Source organism: Belonocnema kinseyi, chromosome 2, assembly GCF_010883055.1.
Source record: "Belonocnema kinseyi isolate 2016_QV_RU_SX_M_011 chromosome 2, B_treatae_v1, whole genome shotgun sequence".
Classification (NCBI taxonomy): domain Eukaryota; kingdom Metazoa; phylum Arthropoda; class Insecta; order Hymenoptera; family Cynipidae; genus Belonocnema; species Belonocnema kinseyi.
This window is the reverse complement of record NC_046658.1, coordinates 71,517,498-71,543,346: the sequence shown is the minus strand read 5'-3', so window position 1 is coordinate 71,543,346 and position 25,849 is coordinate 71,517,498. Positions and strand designations below refer to the sequence as shown.

The following is a 25,849-nucleotide window of genomic DNA, read 5'->3' as shown; positions in this document are numbered from 1 at the left end:
ATAGACTAGTCGTCCCGAATTTCGGGACGATGAGACACTTCGTTAATAAAATATTATCTATCTATTAATTTTATTTACAAGAAATTGTTCCCCTTTTTTCGTGAAAATCACCCAATTGTCCCTATTTTAAGAGAATTTTTGGCTCTGAAGCCTCTTTAAATATTATGTCTGTATTTTTTTAGTTTTATTTTAGGTGTTTATCAAATGAAATCGAAGACACCTTTTTAATTTAAAAGGGGTGAGAGGATATTTTTGACCTCACCCTGGGAAGTTCATACTTTGTGTATTGATCTGTGACGAACCGTGTTCGAAATACAAAAACTCCTAACTTTTTAAATAATTTGGAATCCTTATGATCGAAAGATATAATGAAAATATACCCTATTCTATCTCTCTGTCAATTTAGATTCATGCCTATCTTTTTAAATATCATCTTTTCTATCTCATCCTATCATTGATCTATCCACGTCAATCTTTTTCTATTTCTCTGACAATCTAAATTCCCGTCAACCATTTTCAATCTCCTTTTTATCTCATCCTAACCTACGTCTATCAACGTCCATATTTTTCTATTTTTTCCTAATTTACATTCAAATCTATTTTTTTCAATACCCTCTTCTCTATCTCATCCCATCTATCATCTAACCACGTCAATCTTTTACTATTTCTCTGACAATCTCAATTTTCGTCTATTAATACCAATTCACTCTTTTCATTTATATCCTATCCTTGATTTATCAACGTCAATATTTTTCTATCTCTGTCAATCTAAATTCCCATCTACTTTTTTTAATCTTATCTTCTCAACCATCGTATCTTACATATATCCACGTTTATCTTTTTCTATCTCTTTGTCAATCTAAATTCACATCTATATTTTTTAATATCCTCTCCCCCATCTCACCTTGTCATTTATCTATCAACTTTGATCTTTTTCAATTTTTCAATTTAAATTCACGTCAATCTTCTTAGTACCCTCTTCTCTATCTTATCCTGTCATTTATCTATCCGCGTCAATCTTTCTCTATCTCTCGGTTAATCTATATTCCCGTCTAACATTGCCAATCCCCTCATCTTCATCTCAATTCCTATCTTACGTCTATCTCTGTATATCCCTTTCTATTTCTTTGTTTATTTAAATTCACCTCTTTTTTACTATCCCCTCTTCTTTATCTCACCCTATCCTTTATCTATTTGCGTAAATGTTTTTTATTTCTCTATCAATCTTAATTTCCGTATATCATTTTCAACTCCTTCTTTCCTATCTTATCCTATCACTTATCTATCCACGCCAATATTTTTCTATCTCTGTCAATCCCAATTCCCGTCCATTGTTTTAATCTTATCTTATCTACCTCATCATCGATCCTACATCTGTCAACGTCTACCATTTTTTATCTCTTTTTCAATCTAAGTTTATATTCATCTTTTTCAATACTGTCTTCTCTATCTGTTCCTACTCTTTATCTACCCACGTCAATCCTTTTCTATTTTGTTGATCTGAATTCACATCTATCTTATTTAATATCTCCTTCCTTATCTTATCATATGATATATCTTTCAACTTTGATCTTTTTTCTATTTTTAAATTTAAATTCACCTCTATCTTTTTCATACTCACTTCTTTATCTCATCCTATCCTTGATCTATTCACGTCAATATTATTATATCTTTCGGTTAATCTCAATTTCCGTCACCCTTTTTCAATCTCCTCTTCCCTGTCTTGTCGTATCATAAATCTATCAACTTCGATCTTCTATGTATTTGTCAATCTAAAATCACGTTTTTCTCTATCTATTTTCGAATCTAAATTCACGTCTATCTTTTTTAATATCCTTTTCTAAATGTCATCGTATCCTAAATGTATTAACGCCTACTTTTGTTTGATCTATTTGCTAATCTAAATTCACGTCTATATTTTTCAATTTCATTCTATTCTTTATCTATTCATATACATTTTTGTCTTTCTCTGTCAATTCAAATTCCCGTCTATCTTTTTCTTGCTATTTGTGAATCTAAATTTACATCTATCTCATTCAATCCTCTCTTCTCTGTCTCATCATATCTCATTTTACCCTTTATCTATCCACGTCAATAATTTTGCATCTCTCGGTTATTCTAAATTTCCGTCTATCTTTTTCAATTTCCTTTTCCTTACTTCGTCGTATCATACATATTTCAACGTCTACCTATTTTTATCTATTTTTGAATCTAAATTCACGTCTATTTTTTTATCTTCTCTTCTCTATCATATCCTATCCTTAATCTAGCCACATACAATATTTTTCTCTCTGCCAATCTAAATTCCCGCCTAAGTTTTTTTAATCTCCTTGATATAAGGTCAAACAAATGTTTGATTGATTCAAACAAACATTTTTCTGCGTGTACGTGCTCAATAGGGTGACTCAAAAACACTTTTTGTAGAGGGTAACGAGCACCCCCATTTAATTGCAAATGCATTAGGAAAAATCACTTTTTTGAGTTTTTGGAATAATTTCTTAGGGTTTGAAAAAATGTGACGGGAAAGTATAGGGGCCTGTAGATAATTATCCAACGAAGAATTTCATTTATCACTCATATGGTTTTGACACCCCTACACACCCCCACGTGTACCTGAAAACCACCCTTAAAACCAAACATGTTAATTATTCATCAAATCGACCTTTTGAGCACTGTATTCTGATCTTTTTTTACTTGAAATCATTAATTTTGGTCTAGTGAAATATTTATTATCATTGGTTAATTAATTTTTAATTATTAAACAAATTTAACTTGTTTAAATAATTTTTTTTGAACATATTTTTTTTCTCCTTAAAATTATTACAATTAGTCTAATGGAATATTTATTAACATTAGTTCATTAATTTTCAATCATTTAAATAAATGGAATTTGTTTAAATAATTTCCTTTCGATTTTTTTAATAGAAATTATTACTGTGGGTTTAGTGGAATATTTATCAGTAATAATTAATGACTGATAAATAATTAATTAATAACAATTACTTTATCAGTAATATTTAAGTAATAATTTTTATAACAAAAAATTCAAAAAAATATAATTAATCAAACAATGTTGATAAATATTCCACTGAAGAAATATTAATAATTTTTAATTAAAAAATTAGTTAAACAAATTACATTTGTTTAAACAATTGAAAATTAATGAATTAATGTTAATAAATATACCACTAGGCCAATAGTAATAATTTTGAAGGAAAATAACGAATTTTAGAAAAAAATTGTTTAAACAAATTACATTTGTTTAAAGAATAAAAAATTAATTAAATAATGTTAATAAATATTCCACTAGACTAATAGTAATACTTTTTAGGGGAAAAACGAATTTTTGAAAAAAAGTTATTTAAACAAATTCCATTTGTTTAAATAATTAAAAATTAATTAACCAACAATAATAAATATTCCACTAGACCAATATTAATAATTCTAAGTGAAAAAATACGAGAATACAGTGTTCAAAAGGTTGATTTCATGAAGAATTGACATTTTTGGTTTTATGGGTAGTTTTCAGGTACTCGTGGGGGTGTGTTAGGGGTGTCAAACTTATATGTCTGATACATGAAATTCTTCGTTGGATAATTCTCTACAGGCCCACATTCTTTCCCGTCACACATTTTTAAACCCTAAAAAATTACTTCAAAATCTCAAAAAAGTGATTTTTCCCCATGCATTTTACATGGGAAACTTCAAGTCAAAACCGGCACCTGTTAAAATTACCAAAAAATAAAATAAGAAAATTACGGAATTTTTTTTCGGGATTTGGAAAAAAATGGGGGGATCGTAGTCCTCTAGCATGCAAAAAATGTTACCATGCATTTTTGGACTACCCTAGTGGTCAACGTCACATTAATTTTTAAAATAAATTCCCTAACTTTTCGATGGATTCCCGAAGTTTGACGGATGGAAAATTATAAGGGTACTCAAATCGCAGAAAATAGAAAAAGAGATAGAGAAAGATTCAAATTTATTTTAAAGAGATAGGATGATGTAAAGAAAAAGGTGAGGGTGCTTGGTTCCAAAATATAGAGAAAGAGTTTTTTATGATTTAAAATCGTAAAAGACAGAAAGACTACATAATGAAATAAGATCAGAGGAGCGTTGAGGAAAAGTAGAGAAAGAGATAGAAAATTATTGAGACTGTGGAGAGGAAAATATAGCGTTCTGAGTATCCAGTGACCCATTGTTCAAAGAGATAGAATCTTTTATATTTTCTTAATCCCCAATTTCTATCTTTTTCAATCTTTCTACTTTCAGCAGGGAAGAAGAGATGGGGTGGAAAAAGTATTCAGAATAGCGTGAAGTAATTTTTGAACGGCCTATAATGTTTTGAAATGTAAAAAAATATCCTTTCAAAAGATACAATTGTGTTCAATTGAAGGATATTGAAATTCGTTTTTGCACATTTAAGTAGTCCGTTCTGGCCCTAATTTTTCTGCGAATTTGTAAAACTTTTTTTGAGCAACTTGCCCAAAACGATTACTCACTTTCGTCAAATTAATGAAAACTCGACACTGCGTATTGAGCTGGGGTCCCAAATTAACATTTTCTTACATTTGCATGTTTCTAATCTTATCCAGGCTTGAGGCTAGACATGCGAGGATATAGATTTTCTCTCGTCGAGGAATTTACTACGTAAGGAGCCTTTGCGCTCCTTCTATGACTGTCGTAAAATATACTTATACATTTGTATGCATAATACATATTACACATACAATATACATATAAAAGAATAAATATGTATATCCCAAATACAATTTCTTCGAGTTTAAATGTGCAAGGGTAGCCAATTTGAATACGAACTACTGATATTTTTACGACTGCAAATAACGATGCAGTATTTAGATTCGCATGTCATAAACTGACGTTTTTCATAAGGCGCATTAACTTTTTTTTAAATGAATACAATGGTAAATTATAGGCAATTTAACATTTTTATTTTCCGGCTGCAATTTTAATTGGGCATATAAAATATACATATATTTTTCACTTACAGTAATTAATACTTATGTAATAGGGTGACCAGAAAAAACACTTTTAGTTTTCTTAATAGCGAAAGGCAAATAACGGTAGTTTATACGATGGTAGAAGGCAGATTTATTATTTTATTTTAAACAATATTTAGAGGTGGCGCATCGTCTTTGAACTTAGTTATTGCAAAAGCTGAATATTTCGGTAAGTGAAGAGTTAATCGTAGAAGTACAAACTCAGTTCTTTTCGTTTATATGACTCATTAACAGGATTAGTTAGCGTCCCCGAAAAAGGAAAATATACCTATAGACGCTTGCCACGAAAGTTTCTAGGCTTTATGGTGCCAATACCCACTGTGATCAATTTTTATTAAAATATCATTTTATATTTTAAATTTTTGCAACTGGCTTAATGACACAAGCTATAATGTTTTGTTCTATAAATAACAGTCATAATAAGTACAAAAAGGAATATCGATTTTTGAAATTAAGAATATACGTCAAAGTATAAACGTGTGTAAGCGTATATAAACGTCAAAGCAAAAAAAAATCGTTCTCAAAATTCGAGTTATTTAAAAAAAGAAAAAATAACTATCGAAAGTTTATGTAGCTCTACAGATTAATGGAAAAAAAGTTAGAAAAAGTTCATACTTTCCAAGAAAATACTTGCCAAATTGTTTCAATATCTAAAAACTTAGAAAAAAATATTATTTCATAAAATCATTGGAAAAATAATACCACAAAAACCAATAGATTATTTTTTAAATTATTGTTTAAATTCTTCAAAAATTTGTTTATAAAATGCAAGATAAAGAACTACTAGCGCCATTCGATTATGCTAACAACATTACATCAAGTCTATGTGTTTCAACAGCTTTTTATTAACTCAATTTCTGACGTGGTATAAATAAACAATTACATCCTATATCATTTGTATTCCTGGTACATAACAATTAGGTGGTACCCAAAATTGTTCAATACATGGCTTTTATGCAATTTTTCCGTAGAATCGAATGGAGCTATTTGTTTTTTTGTATCTAGCATATTTTATTATTATTATTTATTATTATTATTATTTTATGATTTTACAAAAAAATGGGGTAATCTATTAATTAAAGTTGTTTAAATCTTATAAGATGTCAAATATAAATGAGAAATGACTTAAAATAATAAATAAAATTATTTTCCATGACGTCATACGATCTTTTCAAAGTTTCTGAACGTAAATATTTATTTTTCACCCTAAAGTCATTTAAATTTGCTTGAAAAACTAAATTCGATTTTTGGGTATCACAGAAATTGTAAAATAAATTAAAAGGGTCTTTAAAAATAAAAATAATTTACATACTTGTAGAAAATGTGCTTTCCGAAAGAATTTCTACCTTCTCGGGCAGCTGTCACTTGTGAACTGGTTAGCTGGTAGCCATACTTTTTGTATCCATGACAACAAGTCGACAAACTGTTGAAATTAAAAACTCCATGTCAAGACAGCTGGTGTCACTATTTATGATTATTTAGGAATGAATGAAAAATAATAATGATTATAAATTCATTATATTATTTAAAAATGGACTTCCTATTATATAAATAATATAATAATATTTAGTTTTGAATTTAAATAATAATCAAATTGAGAAGTATATTTCATACACGATAATAAATTAGGAATATATAAAATTATAATCCTTATTTTGTAATAAACTAATAACTAAAGAAAATCAATTTTTATAAATAACCTAAATGAAAGAATTTCGGAAATTCGTATATAATTAATATGTTTAATCCATAGTAATTTAAGGTTCTAAGAAAAGGTTTGAAATAAATAAACCTCGATAGCTTAAAGTCACGTTAAAAGTAATTAAATTACCTTTTTTAACTAAAAGGTATATTTTTCACATTTAAAAAAACCGCTTTTTCTGACGTTAGCGCTAAGTGTAATTATTCAAATTTCTAATCAAAATCATAATAGTGGAAGATGAAATCATTGATAAATTCTATTAATTGTAGAAAGTAATAAGAAAGTTTAAAAAATGTAATAAATTTATTTTGAGTTTACCTAACGTTACTAATTTGATATATATTTTTGGACGAAACATCTTCGCTTCCGGTATCCGGCATTAGACTTTATCATGACTACTGCGGCGTACGGCCGTAGAGGGAACGTTCCTCTATGGTACGGCTGTCAACGTAGCAGACGACGTGTCTAACATAGTCTCGAAAATTGTCCATATTGTGTCAAAAAGGTGGATATTGATCAATTTTCAGACAATTCTGAAATAAAAATGGGACAAGAAAAGAAAAAAGTGAAACGAAAAGACGCACAAAAGGAAAAACAGGTCATTGAGAAAACAAAACATGAAGAAAGTGATTCTAAGCCTGAAACTGAAAACGTTAAACCGTAAGCTCACAATGTTTACTATATTTATACCTTTTTCATTAAAATAAGAAATTTTAAGTATGCGAGTCAACATGAGCAATACTAAATTTATACTTGTAAATATTTCTGACTGATGTACGAGATTCACAATCTGTTTTTTCTTATTACTTATTCGGTAAAAAAATGTGAGGTTAGAAAAATGATCCTGATAAATAATGTAAATAATCTTGGCCTTGAATTAAAAATCTTATCTTCTCAATGGAGTCTTATTTTCTCAACTTGCAAATAAATTGAGGTCGATGAATTTAAATTTTTCACTTTGGAGCATTAATAAATTTATTTATTTTTACGGCAAATGTTTGTCCCCAGATTCATTTGGAAAGGGGCTTGGTAAATTGGAAAGATAATTTTATAATATCCAGTGAAACGATTTTTCGAAATTTTTCAATAATTTTTTAATTTTTAATATTTAAAAGATTTTAATTCCTAATTTAAAAAGCGCCGATTGTCATATTGTGCCATTTTCAGCAATTCAAGTTTAACAAATTTCAATTTTAAACGTTCTGAATTTCAAAATGGTCTATTTTTAATTTGTAAAATAGATTATCTACCAAAAAAGACGAATTTTCACAGAAATAGATGAATTTGCTACAAAATAGTTGAATTGTCAACTAAAAAAGAATAAATTTTTCAATATGCTAATATTTGGTTTTGTGAAAAAGTTATAAGGATCAATTGTTCATCTTTTTGCATACTGTGAATATCCCTACAGAGAACTTTTGAATTTTGAAAAAAGTGGTCCCAAAAAAATTTTAAATGTACTCACTTTTTGAATTAGTATCCAAAATGGTTGGCTAACGAACTTGACCTTTAGTTTAGAACACTAAAAGAGCGTACCAAAGGCCAATCTAATAGAATAATTTTTTGAAAATGTTATCGTGCTCACAGGCAGACTACAGACACATTAGTAAAAACCTGTTTTTAGGATTCAGGGGGTCTCAAAACGTGGACAATTGACAAAAACTGGGGGGGGGGGGGGCAAATTATACACAAAAATAATACCTTCTCTGATGAGAATGTAAAAATGGAATAGTTAAATATATAATTTAAAAAATTAATTTTTAATAAACTAATTTAATTTTTAACCAAAAAGACGAATGTCCAACTAAAATGCTTAAGCTGTTACAAAGAAAATTAATGTTTAATAAAGTAGTTTTAATTTCTACCAAGTAGTTGAATTTTCAACCAAAAAGCTAGAATAGATCAATTTTCTCTTTAAAAAATTAATATTCAACAAGCAAAAAACACGATTCTCACCAAAAGAGATGCATTTTCAACTAAAATGATGGATCTTCAACTAAAAAATAAAATTTTAATTAATTAGTTCAACTTTCAACTAAATAGTAGAAAGGGCCTTGAAAATTTGAAAAGATACTTTAAAAAGATTCAGTTATTAATACTTTTTCGAAATTTTCCAATTTTCAATTCTTACGTTTTGAAAGATTAGAATTTCAAATTTTATAGATTTCTCGTTAAATTGTTAATGCCTATTTCAAGAACACAAGTGGTCTTTCAATTTTATATTCTCCAAATATTAAGGAATTAAATGTCAAATTTATTTTCCACCATTTTTTAAATTTATTTATTCAGGCTTTTAGTTCAAAGTATTGAAAGCTTACAATTTTCTGTTAATGTACATTAAAAACTATAAAATTGTGAAGATAACAGGTTAAAACTATTTATTTAACCAAGCATTGGTTTAAATGATTTTTTCAACTATAAAATACAATTATTTTGCAAACTGTACAGTTTTTAAAGATTTAAAAATCAAACTAAACCAGTTTCAATGTTTCGATATAAAATTATTTTGTTTTAAATGCTTTCGATTCAAAGTTATTTATTTTAAACGATTCCAGTTTTAAATAATATAACGTTCAAAGTTTGAAGCTGAAAGCTGATTAAGTAAGATATAAAATTGTTCAATTTACTGAACTCATGCTTAAATTGAAAAACTGTAATTGTAATAGTTTTGAGCAATTTCATTATTTTTATTAAAACCACTGAATAAAACAAAAGGTTAAATGCTTCTTCTTTATTTCAGAAATATTATTTGTTAATTATTAATTTCATTTTCTCAATTATTATTATTATTTACTGAAAATATATTTTTCTATTTCTTAAGACCGATTGCAATTCAAATCAGGCAGGTTCTACACTTGAAGTCGCAAAATCTCTAGCGGACTAAATATCTTGTTTTTGTAAAGGAAATTAGGCAATACTTATTCTTTCGACTTGGAAACAACAACAAAATTCTACAAAGTTATGCGTATTTGAATTTCGTGCTTTGTTTAAAAATTAATTTTTTTGTAAACCTCTGTAGCTTTTAACATAATTGAGATATTTATCGTTTTATTTCTAATTTTAATAGAGCTTATTGTCTTCGTTTGAAATTCGCTGAATAATTTGAAAGTATTCAATTCTAATCAAAGTAGATTTTTTCGAAAAACTCAGAATGATATTTTTTGCCCGTTTTTGTTTGAATTTGTTCTTTCATAAAAAGGACATCGTGTAGCCTTTGTGTGTGCTAAAAAACTTATGTGGCCAGAAGAATTTTTTTAAATGAAAATCGCATTTTCTTATTTTTGTTTTAAACAACAATGTCCAAGAAAGTTCTTCGAAAAATAGCTTTCACTCTATTGTGACATTTTGCATCGTTTACAAGAAAAATTAAAAAATTATATTTTTAGGAAAATAAAATTCTCCCCCAAAAATGTCTTAGGCCGCATAAACTTGATACGATATTTTCCTGGCATAAACAGAAATTGTTTAAAAAATGTATGGCGAAAAATAAAAAAGGTAAGGTTTTCCAGAAAAATGGTTTATTTCTCTTTTCAAATTTTTAAATCAAGAAAATAATATTTTCTGGAAAACCCCACTTTTTCATTCTTTTCACTATTTTATAAAAGGTTTGAGCTAATAAAAGAAAGGCATCCTATCATCTTTTTGCGGACTCAATCATTTTTTAGGGCGGAAGGTCTTTTTTTTACGAAAAAAAATTTTCTAGGCCACAAGAGTTATTTAGCCCCCATAAAATGCACAGGGCGTCTTCATTACGAAAGTACAAATGCAATAAAAATTTTCCGGAAGTTATAGAGATTGAAAAAAAAATCTAAAAACAAAGCACAAAATTGAAATACGCATAACTTCGTAGACAAATTTTTGTTCGAAAATCGGAAAGATACGTATCGCCTAATTTCCTATATAAAGCAACATATTTGGTCCTCGACAAATGGTAAAACTTCAAGTGTGAAACATGGCTGATTTGAAATAGATTCGATCTTATATTATTTATTCCAGAAAATATGGACCAATACTAACTTTTCCACACCAAAGAGTTTGGTCTCGCGGTGTTATGATTTTTGGGATTCTCTTCATCGTATGGTACAATTCTAAAAGTGGAAAAGAAATCTCTTTGGCATTACAAAAAGACATTTTAATGAGTCGTACTCAGAATGTCGAGTGCTCAGAGAGTTATAAAGCAGAAACAGATAAATATCCTGGGTGTTTACCCGAAAAATGTGCAAGAGTTATCACCGATAAACTAGTTTCAGCAACTGAAACTGATGTATTATTAAAATTAGCAACGAGTGGTTTGAATTTAGGAGGATCTGATGGAGGAGCTAGTATTCTGGATCTTCATACCGGTGCTCTGAGCAAAGGCACTGGATTTATTAATATTTATGAATTGAAAGAAGCGAGGAAAATTTTCAATAATGCAGACTTCGCTATTTATAAGTAAGTCATTAATTGGTTTTTTGATTTCTTTCATAATTGTTTAGATAAATTCTACAAATCAAAGTCTTTTTACAATAAATGAATTTATTATTACCTCCTTTATCCAAATTTTTTTATGTGGCATTGGCTTTGGACTAGATACTAAAGATGCTCTTAGATTTGGTTATCTACTTTTCTAGATTTGATGACAGATTAAATAGGAAGTCAAAATATCTTTAACCTTTAGTAAAGAATTTTAATTTTCTCAATTGCTGTTAAAAATATAAAGTAAGTGTTTTGATAAAATTGTATAATCTTGTTTTATTGCATTTTAATAAGAGTTGATTATGATGGCAATTTTTTTTCAAGTACTAAAAAATATAGTTAATAATAATTAAACTAAATATTAAACTAGCTTTATCCGCTTTCATACGATTTTAATTTTAATTTGAAACAGTTTTTAGTCATCTGCATACAGATTACTTTTATTTAAATGTAAAATTTTATCCAGCAGAAATTAAAGGCAAATAAATAAATTAATGAGTTAATTTGGGATATTAGATTGTAATAAGATGTTCTTACAGACAAACACTCCGAATTTTTTTTTTCATTGAAAGAAATAATATTCATTATCTCTCAGTCAAAGACCAGTTTCTTTGTTTCAACAAAATTTCATTTGATTCAAAGATATTCCTTTAGTTGCAAGATGTTTTTTTTTCCTATAGAAATTTGTCTTTAACTTAAAATGATTTTATAGATTTGAAACTCATTTTTCGTACATAAAAAAATTATGTTAGGGAAACCGTTTTCTAAACTAAAAACAAAAAAAATTTCTGAGTGATTCTTGAATTCTGAATCTTTCTGATATTCTTAGTTTTTGACATTGATCCATTTTTAAGATATTTACAATGGAAAATTCTTATAATTTGAAGACTTTCCAAATTGAACAAATTTTAAATGTAAATTTACAGAATTACACCATTTTTAATGATAAACTAAAAAAATTAAAGCTCTTTGATTTTAAATAGTTTCAATTCAAAGTTCTGCTATTTTGACTGGTTACAATTGAAAATTCTTGAATTTTGAAAGTATTCAATTCAAGTTTATTCAATTTTTAAGATTCATGTTTGAAAGTTATATAATTTTGAATGCTTTTTTAATGTTTCATTCAATCTTATAGACTTATAATTGAAAATTCTTCCATTTTTATGGTTTCGAATTAAAGATTCTACAACTTTCAAGCTGTATAAATCAAAATTCTTAAATTTCGACGATTTTGAAGATCATAAGTCAGAGACTTTTCAATTCAAAATCTTACAAATTGAAGAAATTTTAAACTTAACTAATTAAAATGACAGAATTTGTAATTGTAAAACATAAAAATTCCAAATTATACATTTTTGAAATTAAAAACTACAATTTTAAAGATTTATAATTAAAAGTTCTACCATTTTGAAAAGTTACAATTGAAAATTATTGATTTTTGAAAATTACTCGATTTTTAACATTTATATTTGAAAGTTTTGTAATTTTCAACTTTTATTTAATAGTTCAATTGTGAACATTAAAAATTGAAAACGTTTCAGTTTTAAAGATAAATAAAATATCATTATTACATCTGGATGACTTTGAAAATTAAAAGTCAAGCCTTTTTAATTCTAAATTTTCCGAATAAAAAATTTTTTAAATGTAAATCATCAGAATTAAAGAATTTTTAATCGTAAATTTTCAAAATTTAAAACTATATTTTTAAATATTAACAATTGAATGTTCTCCAATTTAGCAAACGTACAATTGAAAATTCTTGAGTTTTAACAATATTGAATTGCAAATTATTCGATTTTTAAGATTTATATTTGAAAGTTATGTAGTTTCCATGGTTTTTTAATATGCTGTTCAATTTTAAAAACTTATCATAGAAAATTCTTTAGTTTTTAATATTTTAAATGAAAGCTTAAAAAACAAGACTTTTTAATTCTAAATCTTCCAAATTGAAGAAATTCCTAATGTCAATCATAAAAATAACAGAATTTTTAATACATTTTTTAAATTAAAAACTTCAATTTTCATCTTTTATAATTTAAAGTTCTACAACTTTAAAATTTAAAATTGTAAATTCTTGAATTTTGAACGTACAATTGAAAATAATTCAATTTTGAAGATTTTTGTTTTAATGTTATGACATTTTGAACGCTTTTTCAATTAGTGGTTAAATTGTGCAGATTTACAATTTAAAATTCATTACTTTTGAATGTCTGTAGTTTAAAATCATGTAATATTTAACTTTTTAAGTCTGTAGTTTAATTTTTAATAGTTGCAATTAAAGACATCCATATTTAAAAATGGACATAATGCTATTTTTAATTTTTTGTTGTTTTTGAAATACTTTAATTTTCAAGATTTGAAATTAAAATTGATTTGATTTAATAAATTTACCTTTGAAAATTCTTGAATTGTAAACAGTTCAAATTACAGCGTTGATTTATTTTTTGGAAATTCGTCTAATTTTTTACGTGTATCACATATGTTTCATGATATAAAAAAGGAATGGCAATTCAGGTGTCCCGAATATTAATGATCTAAATTGTATTTAATAAGGATGTGTTACCTAATTTATAGATGGCCCTTTACTGGAGAAATTAAAAATAATTTTAAAGATATTTTTAATTATTACATTGTAATTATGTTGCTTTTAATATCCAGGGTGGTAAAAACTAAAATACAGCACGCAATAGCGCATCATTTTGGAGTAGATTCGGATAAAATATACTTAACCAAACCAACCTTCTTTTCACGAATGACAAACGCTCCTGCCAAAACGATCCACGACGAATATTGGCATCCACATGTAGATAAAGTCACTTACGAATCTTTCCATTACACTTCCCTATTATACTTAAGTGACTATAATAAAGACTTCAAAGGAGGTCGATTTGTATTCATTGATAAAAATAGTGCCAATTCAACGATTGAGCCCAGAAAAGGTACGTAGTTATTTTTTTAAACGAATACTGTATACAATGTACATGTTATAAGAGTTAAATCGCTGAAAAGGAGCCCCCCCCCCCCCATAACCCAACCTCTCCAATTTTTCTAATTTTTTAATATGTTGTAGAACTTGAAAAAATAAGAAACACGTCGTTTTTATGTGCCGGAATCCTTTTTCAAGGGGTGTGCCCTAAAAAATAATTTTTGTTATGTATCGGCATTAAATGGATATTTTCCAATAAAATCAAGTGGAAAATATTTGGCATAAACAGCCTAAGATAGCAGGTATATTTGTGATCCAAGCGGCTGCACAGCATATTTTATATTTAAAAAAATTACATTTTTTATGAATATTTTTATCATAACAATCTGGGTATGAATTCAAACAAATTAAAAAAAGAATTTTCGTTTACAATATCTAATATTTGAGTTGGCCTTTTTGAGGATTTTTCAAATAACCACCTCCAATTACTGTTAGCCGTCCTTTAAAGTGTTGGACAACATTTAAATTGTGAAAAATAATTTTTACATTCACATTCATGAGAGTGTAATGTAATCGTCCAAATTTTCGATCTCTTTTTTTAACGAATCTTTACATTTTGGCACGCACAGAATGAAGGTTAAGTTAATTAATCAGACATTTCCAAACAAATTAAAAAATTGAGAGCATTTAAAAAATGTTGAACTTGTTAATTATCTAAATAAAATTTTTTATTTTTATGAAAATTAGAAAATTTATGTACTTTTAAAAAATTTGAAAAGTTTCAAACAATAGAAAAAATTATTATTTTCATAGATCCAAAAATTTCATTGAAAATTTTCACTAGATACCAAATATAATTTAAAACTATTCTAGACGAATTTTTCGATTAGCCCACAATTAAAAAAATTAGAGCATTTTGAAATTTTCAATTTTTTTGTTCAAATTATAGAAATTTTTGTCAAAGTTTGTTATAGGTGGGTGAAAGACTTACAAATTATCCAACTAACATTTTAAATTTTGATGAAAATTAGAAAAGTTATATACTTTTCAAAAATTTGAAAATTCTCAAAAAAAAGACCAAATTTTTCTTTCATAGATCCAAAAATTTCATTCAAAATTTTCACTAGTTACCAAATATATTTGAAAACTATTCTAGCCGAATTTTTCGATTAGCTCACAATTTAAAAAATTAGAGCTTTTTCAAAATTTTAGACAATTTTTACATTCTCAATCATGAGAGTGTAATGTAATCTTCCTAATTTTCGATCTCTGGTTTTTAACGGATCTTTACGTTTCGACACTCACAGAATCCGAAAATCATCAAATTGTATGTTTGTATGTCTGTATGTATGGTTACCTGAATGATGTAGCAACGCTAACTTTTGAAGGATTTGTCCAATCGAGTCCGCATTTCATACACTTCTTAAGGTTCCAAAAATGAAGTTAAAGTTCGTTAATCAAATATTTCGAACCAAAATTAAAAAATGTAGAGCATTTTCGAAATTTGAAAAAAAAATTCAAATTTAAAAATTGTTGTCAAAGTTTCTTATAGATGGGTAGAATACTTACAAGTTATCAAAATAAAATTTTCAATTTCAATGAAAATTAGAAAAGTCATATACTTTTGAAAATTTTGAAAATGTTCAGAAAAATAAAAAAAAATTTCTAAAATATTAGGAAACTTCACTTAAATTCATCACTAGATATACAATATATTTAGAAACTATGTCAGTTAAATTTTTCAAAAAAAGGAAAAAAAAATTTTTAATAGGTTAAGAAATATCAATCCAAATTTCTACTAGATATAATATATATGTTTTTCGAAACTATTATCATAAAATTTCTTAATTAGACAAAAGTACCAAAAGTTTGATCATTTTCGAAAATATGCAATTCTGAATTTTTAAAAGATCCATAAGTTTAAAGCGTTGTTTTTAGTCGATTTTAACAAGATTGGCAAATTATCTTGATAAAGTTTTTCAAGTGAACACAAGTTATCGAGCGTGAAATGCGAGTTTCGTAATATGAATGCAATCGTCAAAGCCGTAGGTGCTTTAAGAATATTCTTTAAAAACAAATTGAAAAAAATGCAGTTACAATTTATGGCTGTAATTCCTCAGAGGTTTAAATCACAGTTTTCGATTTAATTTATAGTATTTACGATGTTTGAAAAAATTTTGTTAAAGTGTATGCATTAAAAGTATGAAAACGAGCGCGAAGAGCGAGAGCGTACCTGTGCGCTCTGGGCGCGTAGAAACTTGGCGCGAAGCGCCGCGCGTGCAGCGCGGAGTGAGAATGTCCCTGCGTAGCGGGCATATTTTTTTCTGAAGATTTATTCCACGTGTGAACAGTATGTAATTTATAACAGATACAAATAAATTACAAATTTTTTGCAATAGCAGTATTAAAGGGATTGAAAAAAGTCACCCCCGAAAGTAGATTATCCAATATAACAACTCGAAGTCTAATAAATATTTGTTAATGAAACTGATTAAAATCCTTTTTCATAACAAGCCTCATTGCTTTATCGTTTCCTTTCATAGTCGAGTTACGTTATATTAATCTACAAACTTTCGACAGTAATATTCATGATTAACATTACTTGGGGGTAGTTGTTTGAAAAATCCCGAAACACGTTAACTGAAATATTCGACATTCTTAACGAAAATTCTTTTCTTCATTTTTTTGAATTCATACCCTGATTTTTAATATAAAAATATCCATAAAAAATGTAGTTTTTTCAATATAAAATAAGGGCTGCAGCCTCTTGGGTCATAAATATACCTTATGACTTAGGCTTCTTATGGTAAAAATTTCCTACTTGGTTTTATTCAAAAATATCCATTAGATGCCGAGAAATTATTGTCTTTAAATAATTTGATGCGACTATTTTTCAAAATTTATTAAATATGTTTTAAATTCATCCATGGTTTATTCCTTAAGATTCGAATTGTACGAAATGTTCGACTCTATGAAAAAAAATCTTTTAAAATTATATCGTTTTAATTTGTTAAAACTTATTGATTGAATATTTCAAATAAAAAAATATAGTTTTTAAATTACTTATATCACATTGGATGCCCTCAAAAATTTAAAAACTGAGAATTGAACAATTTTTAAGTAAAAAAGTTCCAACTCTAAGAATATTTAAATGTAAATGGCTTCAACGATAAACAAAAGTTTCAAATTTTGAAGTTTTCTGTTTTTAAAGTAGTTCAAAATAAATATTCTTCTCAATTAATAAAAATTGAAAAAGAAATGATTCAAGTTTCGAAAAAAATAAAGTCGAAATTGAATGTTAAAGAAATTTGAAATTCTTTGACTTTTCAAAAAGTTAAATTTATTAGAAAATATAGGTCTTAGAAATTATTCGAAATTGAAAAACCTTTAAATTAACAAAATGTTGTTATTCAGGCGTCCTTAAAATTGTGGGACATTTTTTAAAAATCATTCAAAGTATGTAGCAATTTCTGGAATTTAAAAATAGTAAAGGTCTACGTGTATCCCTTTCATAGCTCTATTTCTACCGAAAAATACGCCTGTTTGTACCGAAAATTCGGTACACGTAGCTATGGTCTTGAAAATACTTTAAAATGAAATTTACCGTGTTTGGAGGAAATTTATTCATTTTATTTGGATTAGTTAAGTAGGGATTAACTTTCAAAAATTTTCGTGCTCTGTGAAAATACTTTAAATCAGAGTTTAATCAGTTTCATTTTATGAGATTATTCTTCTTTACTGATATTTTTTTCTCCCTCACAAGTCTTTAATTTTTCTGCACTGGAACTGTCAGCGTGAGATTTATACTTTTGAAAATTTAAATCTAATTTCCTTTGTAAAGAAATAAAAATATTACAAATTGTAGTTCTTTTTTGAAAGATTTACTCTGTATTCATAAAGAAATAAATTTTTCTAGAATTCCCAATTAATTATCCTTATTGTTTACAGGGCGAGTTTCTATGTTTACATCAGGTGCTGAAAATGTGCACCTAGTTGAAAAGGTTACGTCCGGAACCCGATACGCTTTAACCGTGTCCTTTACCTGTGACAAGGAATTTTCTATATCGGATCCAAGGTTTCCGACAGAGTCCAAACGCACTTGAGTGCCTAGAATTGCGTCCATTGCCGTTGAAAGTGTATAAATAAAATACATAGATGTAATTTGTGGGGCTAAACAAGAACGGAAGCAAGCTCTATGGCTTAGTGTCTCTGTTTCGTAAATTTTGAGACAAATCTTTAAAAAAATAAACTCAAGAAAGTCTGCTTGTGTAAATAGAATTGCACAAAAAACCTTAGTTTCGAGGAGTGTATGTCTTTCACAAATTAAAGGTCTTTCTACCCGGTAATAAGCGTTGAATTCAGAAGAAATAAGAATTTGTATTTCTATGAATACGCGATTTTTCCTCTGTCTAAAAATCCCCCAACGGGATAAGAGAAAGTGCAAATCCTATTCCTCTTAATCAACTTAGTGAGATTTAACGAAAGCATTTGTTTAGTCTATTTTTTCATTATCAAATCGTATTATAACTCATAAATTCGGAAAAAATTCAAATTTATATTTGTCTATATTTTAATTATTTATTTAAACGCGTTAAAAAATGCATTACTGAAATCTTTTTAAATGTGTGAATTAAAATAATTTTAACTCTGGAGAGGCATACTCAAATTGATTAGAATTAAAATTTCAAAACTTATAATCCACATGAAGGAATTAAAACATATTTTGTGAACTGATTAGAAGGAATTAAATAAACTCAAAATATGAAGACTTGTGGAATACAAGACATCTCTGTGTGGTGTGTCTATCGGTACAATTACGAGGAATTAAATATATTGAAAACACGTTTTCTTTTGGGGAATAGAAAACTATGTGGTGGTCGCTATGGAAATAGAAGTGAAGTAGTTTCTGAGATATCTTATTCTTATGATAACATTTTAGAGAGATGGGGAAATCGCGCATTCAATAGAAAAGAATAATCTTCACTTTGACGCTGAACTCTGAAAATATTAATTTTTCTCTATTCAACGCTTATTACCGGAATGGTAAGAGCGTTTATTGTATTATGTATAATTCTACTGAGATTCCAATATGTACCTGTAAAAAGTATGTACAATAACTGTCGCAAGTCATTCCAGTATTAGATACGGGTTTAATTTTAATATTTGTGAGTTTTAGGGTCAGTATTAAATAAATTGTTTATAATATACTAAATTGATGTTGAAAATTGATTCTTAAATAAGAAACTATGTTCCGCCAATATGTTTATTGCATAGCCTAAGCTCTGCGCCAAGGATTTCACCATTATTAAGGTGAGACTTAGTAAAAAAAAAATGCTAGCGCAACAAAAAAACATTCATATGAAAGCTGAAAGTGTTCTACGTAAATTACCTTGAAGACGTTTATGTCAAAAAATGGTTGTGCTTAGCAGACTGAGAAATGTAAAAAAAGTCAGGATTTTCGCGATGGGAAAAATTGGAAACTGAAGATAATATAGTTGCACATTTTTGTACTTTTAAGCAACAATTTGTATTATTTTTTAAAGTTTTCAACTGCAACTGGTTCACAACAGTTTTCCTCATACTCATGAATTTTTTCAAATTTTTTCCATCGCCCCTTGTAGAAGAAATAATGCTTTAAACTTGACTGTTCTTAAATATACCGAAAATCTTTACTTTTTTTTACATTTTTCAGTCAGCTAAGCACAAACTTTTTTTATATAAACGTCTTCAAGCTCATTTACGTAGAACACTTTCAGCTTTCATATGACTGTTTTTTTGCGCTAGCATTTTTTTGACTGAGCTTTAAAGGGCTTAAGGTTAAGTTAAGCTTCAAAGGCAGATGCCTATGATTTTCTCGCCGATGGTAGAGGTGGTTATTGCCTTGGCTTATTTCCCAATAAACATGACAAAGAAATTAATATTGGGATGAGAGCATTTGATGTAAATATCATTTTTTATAAAACGATTTCAGTATAAAATAAATTTTATCTACAACGAACTGAGACGCTGGATTATTTGTTTATTAAATTGTTTATAAAAATTAAGTTATTAATTGTTTTGAAATGTTGACTTGATATCACGATAGGTTTGGAATCAACGCCCTCAAAACCCCTAGTTACCACGTTTTAAGTAAATTCAACAATATTTCGAAATCCTTCTCTGCCATATTGGATCCAACATTTTTTTAAATTTAGAATTCAGATCAAAAACCAACGACCCAAATGTCTAAAAATCTACTTTCGAATAGAGAATTTGAAAAAATAAACTTTTCGTTACCAATATGAAAAAACTGTAAACAAATATTAATTATTTAAAGAATTTGTCAAACAATTATATATAATCATAAAAGACACAGTGAAACAAATTTAGAACAAAATATAATAATTTTCACCGCATTTCATTCAAAACCTAAATCTTCGAAAAATTGTTTTAAAAATTTGATCATATAACATTTTGCTTTGAACCATGACGAATTGCCGCATTAATTACAGAAAAAGATCAACTTCCAGCTTTTTTTCTGAACAGAACTATTTAAAGAAAACTATGTATTTAAACAAATAATAAGAATTTTTTAATGAGTGGTGTGGTAGAATCTGAGAAAAAAGTCGTGAAAAATAAGGAATAGTATGGGGGGGGGGAGGTTTGATCCGACCCAGGTCGCTGATAAATCTATCTAACAATCACTCCAGGCAAAGAGCTTCACACATTTTTCATGTAAAGTTCTCCACCCAGGCCCATTGGTATCCAAGGTTTTGCAAAAATGTAGTTTAACAATTTGAAAAACACATTAACTTCATTTAATTTATTATTTCTTTTTTAAAACAATTCAAGTTAAATTCAAATTAATCGGAATTTTTTAAATTCCATCGATTTCCATAAAATTCGAAAGAATTTGGGGAATTTAAAGTAAATGAGAAGAATTTCGATGGAACTAATCAAAATTTATGGGAAATTAAAAAAATTTCCAATGAATTAAATACAATTTTAAAATATGAAAAAGATTAATTGGATTCAGTAACTTTGAAATAAGCTTAGAAATATTCAAGTAAATTCAAAAGAATATGATGAAGTGGCTATGAATTCTAAGGTGAGGCTAAAATATTTCAGGATTAATTAAATAAAAACTTTGAACAATTCCAAGAGAATCCATTCAATTAAGTTGAATTGAATTAATCTAGCAGAATTCGAGCGAATTAAAAGATTTCAAGATGATTCCAAAGCATTTAAAAGAATTCAGGATAAATTAATAAAAATTCCGTCTGAATTCCAACAAATAATTTCAAATCTCTTAAAATCTTGAAAACTGCTAGTTTATAACCAAAAAAGTAACTCATGACTGCAAATCAATTAAACAGATTTCAAATGAATTGGAAATAATTTTAAGAATCGAAAAAATTCCATTGATTTCAGTAAAATTCAATGCAATTTAAGGCAATGAGAAGAATTCGATGAAATTCATTTAAAAACTCAAGCTAAATTACAAAAGAAATCAAGTGACTTGAAAACTATTCCAAAATATAAAAAAAGTTGATTGAATTGAGCAAGTTTGAAACGAGTTGGGAAAAATTAAAAGGGCATTCAAAAGAAGTCAATGAAATTAAGTGAAATTAGAAGAATTCAAAATAATTTAGGATAAATTAATAAAAATCTAGAGCACAATTTATTCGTGTGAATAACTGCTTTAAAATCCATTAAAATATTCAAATCCCTTTAAATAAATAAATAAAATATTTCTGGGAATATTTTACAATTACCTAAAAATATTTCGAATACCTTGATACCTTTTGAAGTCCTTTGAAGCTTTTAATAGCCCTTGAAAACACCTCGGAGTCTTTTACAATAAATTTACATATTTCTAATCCTTTGAAGTATTAATAAATTACGGAAATAAATTTTTAATTTCTTTTCAATATTTATAAATAACCTAAAAGATTTTAAATCTTTTGAAATCCTTTGAAATTTTTTAAAGCTTTTTACAATGTGAAGGTATTTGAAAAAAAAACTTGAAATATTTCAAATCTTTTGGTCATTCTAGCAATTGATCCTTAGGACCAATTAAAAAAAAACGATAAAAAAATCAAGTAGAATTGAGTACGTTTAGAAAAAATCAAGTAAATTAAAAAAATTCAAAAGAATCTTTACAACTTTGAAAACCTACAGAACACCTTAATTCTTGCAAATAAATTCTTTGAATTCACTATAATATTAGAAAATACCGTAAAATTCTATATTTTCTGAAATCCTGGAAAATATCGTAAAATACATTCAGAGCTATAAAATCCCTTAAAATCATTGAAATTGTCGAAAATCGTGTGAAATAATTTTAAATATCTTAAAATCGCTTTAAAATTCCTTCAAATTATCGAATAAAATACAAATTTTCTTAGAATCTTTTAAAATTCCCTAATATATTTCAAATTCTTTGAAGTGCTACAAAATATCAAACTTTTCGTGAATATATTCTTTAAAATCAACTAAAGTAGTATAAAATCCCGTGAAACCTCTATTAAATCTTTGAGATCCCCAACAATTATTAAATAAATTAATAATTACTTCTAATCTTTTGAAATTTCCAATAATATTTTAAATGAAAAGCTCTTGAAAATGCCTTCGAAGTTTTAAAAATACCCTAAAATCTTGAAAATCCCTTCAAATGGTTGAAATCAATAAAAAAATTATTGGAATCTTTAAAAATATCTTGAAATATTTCAAAAGAATTCCAAACACTTCAGAAATATGTTCTAAATTGAATAGCGATTAACCCACGAGTTACTTTATTGAAAGAAAAGTGACAAAGACCAAATCTTGAAAATAGGTTACTTTAGGGACCTGAACTGAATATGCACTGATTCTTAACATATCCACCTTGTCACAATTAGTGTGCTTCTTGAAAAACAGTTGACAATTGTGAACATAAAACAGGCATACAATTAAACACAAAAGTTAAACTTTTATTCTTAGTTTTTCTGTGGAAACATTAAATCAATCAGATTCTTTGGATCAACATTCAATTAGAGAATTAAAAAAGAAACAAAACTGATATTATTTGTATTCCGTTTATTGTTCAAGTTTATTTCATACAAGAGTATAATTTATACCCGACAAAAGTACATAATAAATATGATATAACGTCATACGAGATAGTTCACGTTTCATTTTCAACTCAACACACACGCACGTGATACATTTTTACACTGTCTTCATACATGCTACATTTCTACTAATTAAATGAGGAAACGGAAACAAGAACCTTAAAAAAATATAGTCTAAAGTAATATATCGTGTATTTTACAGCCACTTTGTTCATTTAAATCGTATTCTTAATGTATAAAGCATTTAAATGCATTTAAATAATTCGTAGCGTTTCGCATTTTTTGATGAATGTACATAAGTATTAAATCGCGACGCGTCTCATTAAAACGCATAATTTCACTAAAACTAAATAAAAATACAACAAAAAAACTCTGTATATCTCTCTACAAGTCTAGAATTAAATGTTCAGACAATCTGGAAATGGAAACCTGTCCACTGGTAACCATCTGAAAATCGTATAGAAAAGGATTACCATCCATTCGTTCCTGTCATTAAACGATTGCGCGCTATTTTTCAAGTTATTTAAAGCTGATTGATCGATTGGTACCTGAATTCTTGGGTGCTCAGGAGTCGCATACTCACAAAACCAGGTATCATTTTTAAGATGCATTTCAATTTAAAACGTGCTTTTTCACTGTATACGATGAAAATTCCACGTTTAACAATTTTCCGATAAATCTCTTTTTTTCCAAATTTATTAATTGCTTTAAACTACAAAAAACAATAGTAAAATTGGTTTTAAGCACAAATTAAAACGCATCTTAAAAATACTATCTGGTTCATTTTGGCCGCATTAAAAAATGGCATATTGCAGTTTTTTACGTGCAAATAAAACAAAAAATACGCAAAGACACAATGTGAGACAAAATAAAGCCTTTTAATGTGGAAAAAAATGGAATTGCGAACGAAGATTTCTAGGAAGAAATTTTTGTATAAAAGAAGTTTCACACATGCTTGAATTACTTTCGGATGCTTGAAATGATTGCCAAGAAAACAGGCTAAATTATTATACAACACTTCGTAGCTCAAGCGATTGAGAAGAGGAACAAGGATAAAAATTCGCTGTTCTTCGATTATGATGATACTTACAATATCTTAAGACAATTACTTTATCCAAGAATAACTTGTGTTTATGTTCTTATGAGTGTTGCCATTTTTTTAACGATATCTCCAGAGAGGATACTCCTGTGGTTTCCTGGCAACTCCTCGATCCTTACATTTTGTCTGCAAATCTGTAAATTAAAACGAATCAGTTATTATTATTTTTTATTTAATATGCAATACTAGCAAGGTGGCGATTCGGTGGGTGATTTCAAATTTCCGGACATTTCCCGGTCAAGTTTGTCAATTTTCCCAATCAACTGAAAGCAACATATTCATACTTTTCTCTAAAGGCATATATTTATTTTCATTCATGTCGATCATTATAAACATCCTTTAACACAACAGAGCGAAAAAATTGCAAGGTAAATGAATTTTGAAACAAATACTTCAAACTTTCACTAAAAAGATCAATTTTTTATAAACAAAGGACTAGTTAAATTTTCAATTGAAAGAATTCATTTTCAACAACAACGAAAAACGTATTTTCAATCAAACAAATGATAAATTATGATTCTTCAACTGGAATAGTTAAACTTAAAACGAAAAATATGACTTTTCAACTTGAATGATGAATATGTAACTGGAATACTTAAATTTTCAAACAAAAAGATGCATTGTTAAACAAGAAAATTAATTTTCAAATAAAAATATTAATTTTCTACCAAAAAATACAATTTATCAACAAAACACATGCATTTTCAACGAAATAGTTGAATTTTTCGTTAAAGAAGCCAAATTTTCAAACAAAAAAGTTAAATTTTGAAGTAAAAAAATACTCATTTTCAACCGAAAATGGAATAGTAACATTTTTAGTTTTAATAATTAATTTTAAACCAACCATAAAAGTTTTCTATGAAAACAATTGATCTTTAAATGGATGAAATGAAATAGTTGAATTTTCATAGAAAAAAAATTAATGTTTAACCAAAAAGATGAATTTGTAACGACAACTATGGAATTTTCATTCGGAATAAATAAAATTTTCGGTTAAAAAAATTACTTATACAAAAAATTACCTTAAAAAAATAGTTATATTTTCAAACAAAGTGACGAATTTTCAAATAAAATTGCAAGTATATAACAGGAATAGATCATTTTTAAACTAGAAAGGTAAATTTTTAACTGAAATGATGAATCTTTAACTAGAATAATTGAATTTTTCACCAAAGAGATTAATTTTCAAATAAAATCTTTTTATTTCCAAACTAAACGACGAATTTTCAACTAAAAAGATATATAAGAATGGAATACTTAAATATTTAACCGAAAAAAAGGATTTTGAAACAAAAAGATTAACTTGATATGTGAAATAGATCATTTTCTATAAAAAAAATATATATCAATGAAATCAAACTGAAGAATCTTCAACTGTAATAGTTGAAGCCTATACAACAACAAAATTTTCAGCCATTTAGGATTAATTTCCTTCAAAAAGGCGAATTTTGTATATATAATTAAAAATTTGTCATAAGGACAACCGCAGGATTTCGCCGGGAGCGGGTGCTAATCTGAAAAACTGCACCCGCTTCCAGCGAAATCGCGGTA

General features: G+C 27.3%; 3 protein-coding genes across 6 annotated transcripts in view; 1 reads left to right on the top strand and 2 right to left on the bottom strand.

The window, feature by feature from the left end:
- Positions 1-6,413, bottom strand: part of LOC117167528 (serine/threonine-protein kinase dyf-5-like) — a 32,457-nt gene extending 26,044 nt beyond the window's left edge. For all 3 annotated transcript variants that reach the window (XM_033352531.1, XM_033352532.1, XM_033352530.1), the window contains exon 1: positions 6,334-6,413. The gene's annotated coding sequence lies outside the window, so the exon portion shown is untranslated. The remainder of the gene's footprint in view (positions 1-6,333) is intronic.
- A 720-nt stretch (positions 6,414-7,133) lies between these two features.
- LOC117168090 (2-oxoglutarate and iron-dependent oxygenase domain-containing protein 3-like) lies at positions 7,134-18,390 on the top strand. Its single transcript, XM_033353456.1, has 4 exons — positions 7,134-7,383; positions 10,720-11,157; positions 13,840-14,120; positions 18,056-18,390. Exons 1-4 carry the CDS (start codon positions 7,268-7,270, stop codon positions 18,208-18,210), a joined length of 990 nt encoding a protein of 329 aa, XP_033209347.1. The 5' UTR covers positions 7,134-7,267; the 3' UTR covers positions 18,211-18,390.
- Positions 18,391-23,147: 4,757 nt separating this feature from the next.
- LOC117168122 (fatty acid synthase) overlaps positions 23,148-25,849 on the bottom strand; it is a 53,976-nt gene continuing 51,274 nt past the window's right edge. Inside the window, exons 7-8 of one of the 2 annotated variants that reach the window (XM_033353530.1) lie at positions 24,290-24,432; positions 23,148-23,646 (exon numbers count right to left, since the gene is read on the bottom strand). In XM_033353530.1, the coding sequence (XP_033209421.1) occupies positions 24,331-24,432 (102 nt within the window). In that variant the 3' untranslated portion in view covers positions 23,148-23,646; positions 24,290-24,330. Of the gene's footprint in view, positions 24,433-25,849 lie in introns of both variants that reach the window. The other variant, XM_033353528.1, reaches the window with a different exon arrangement.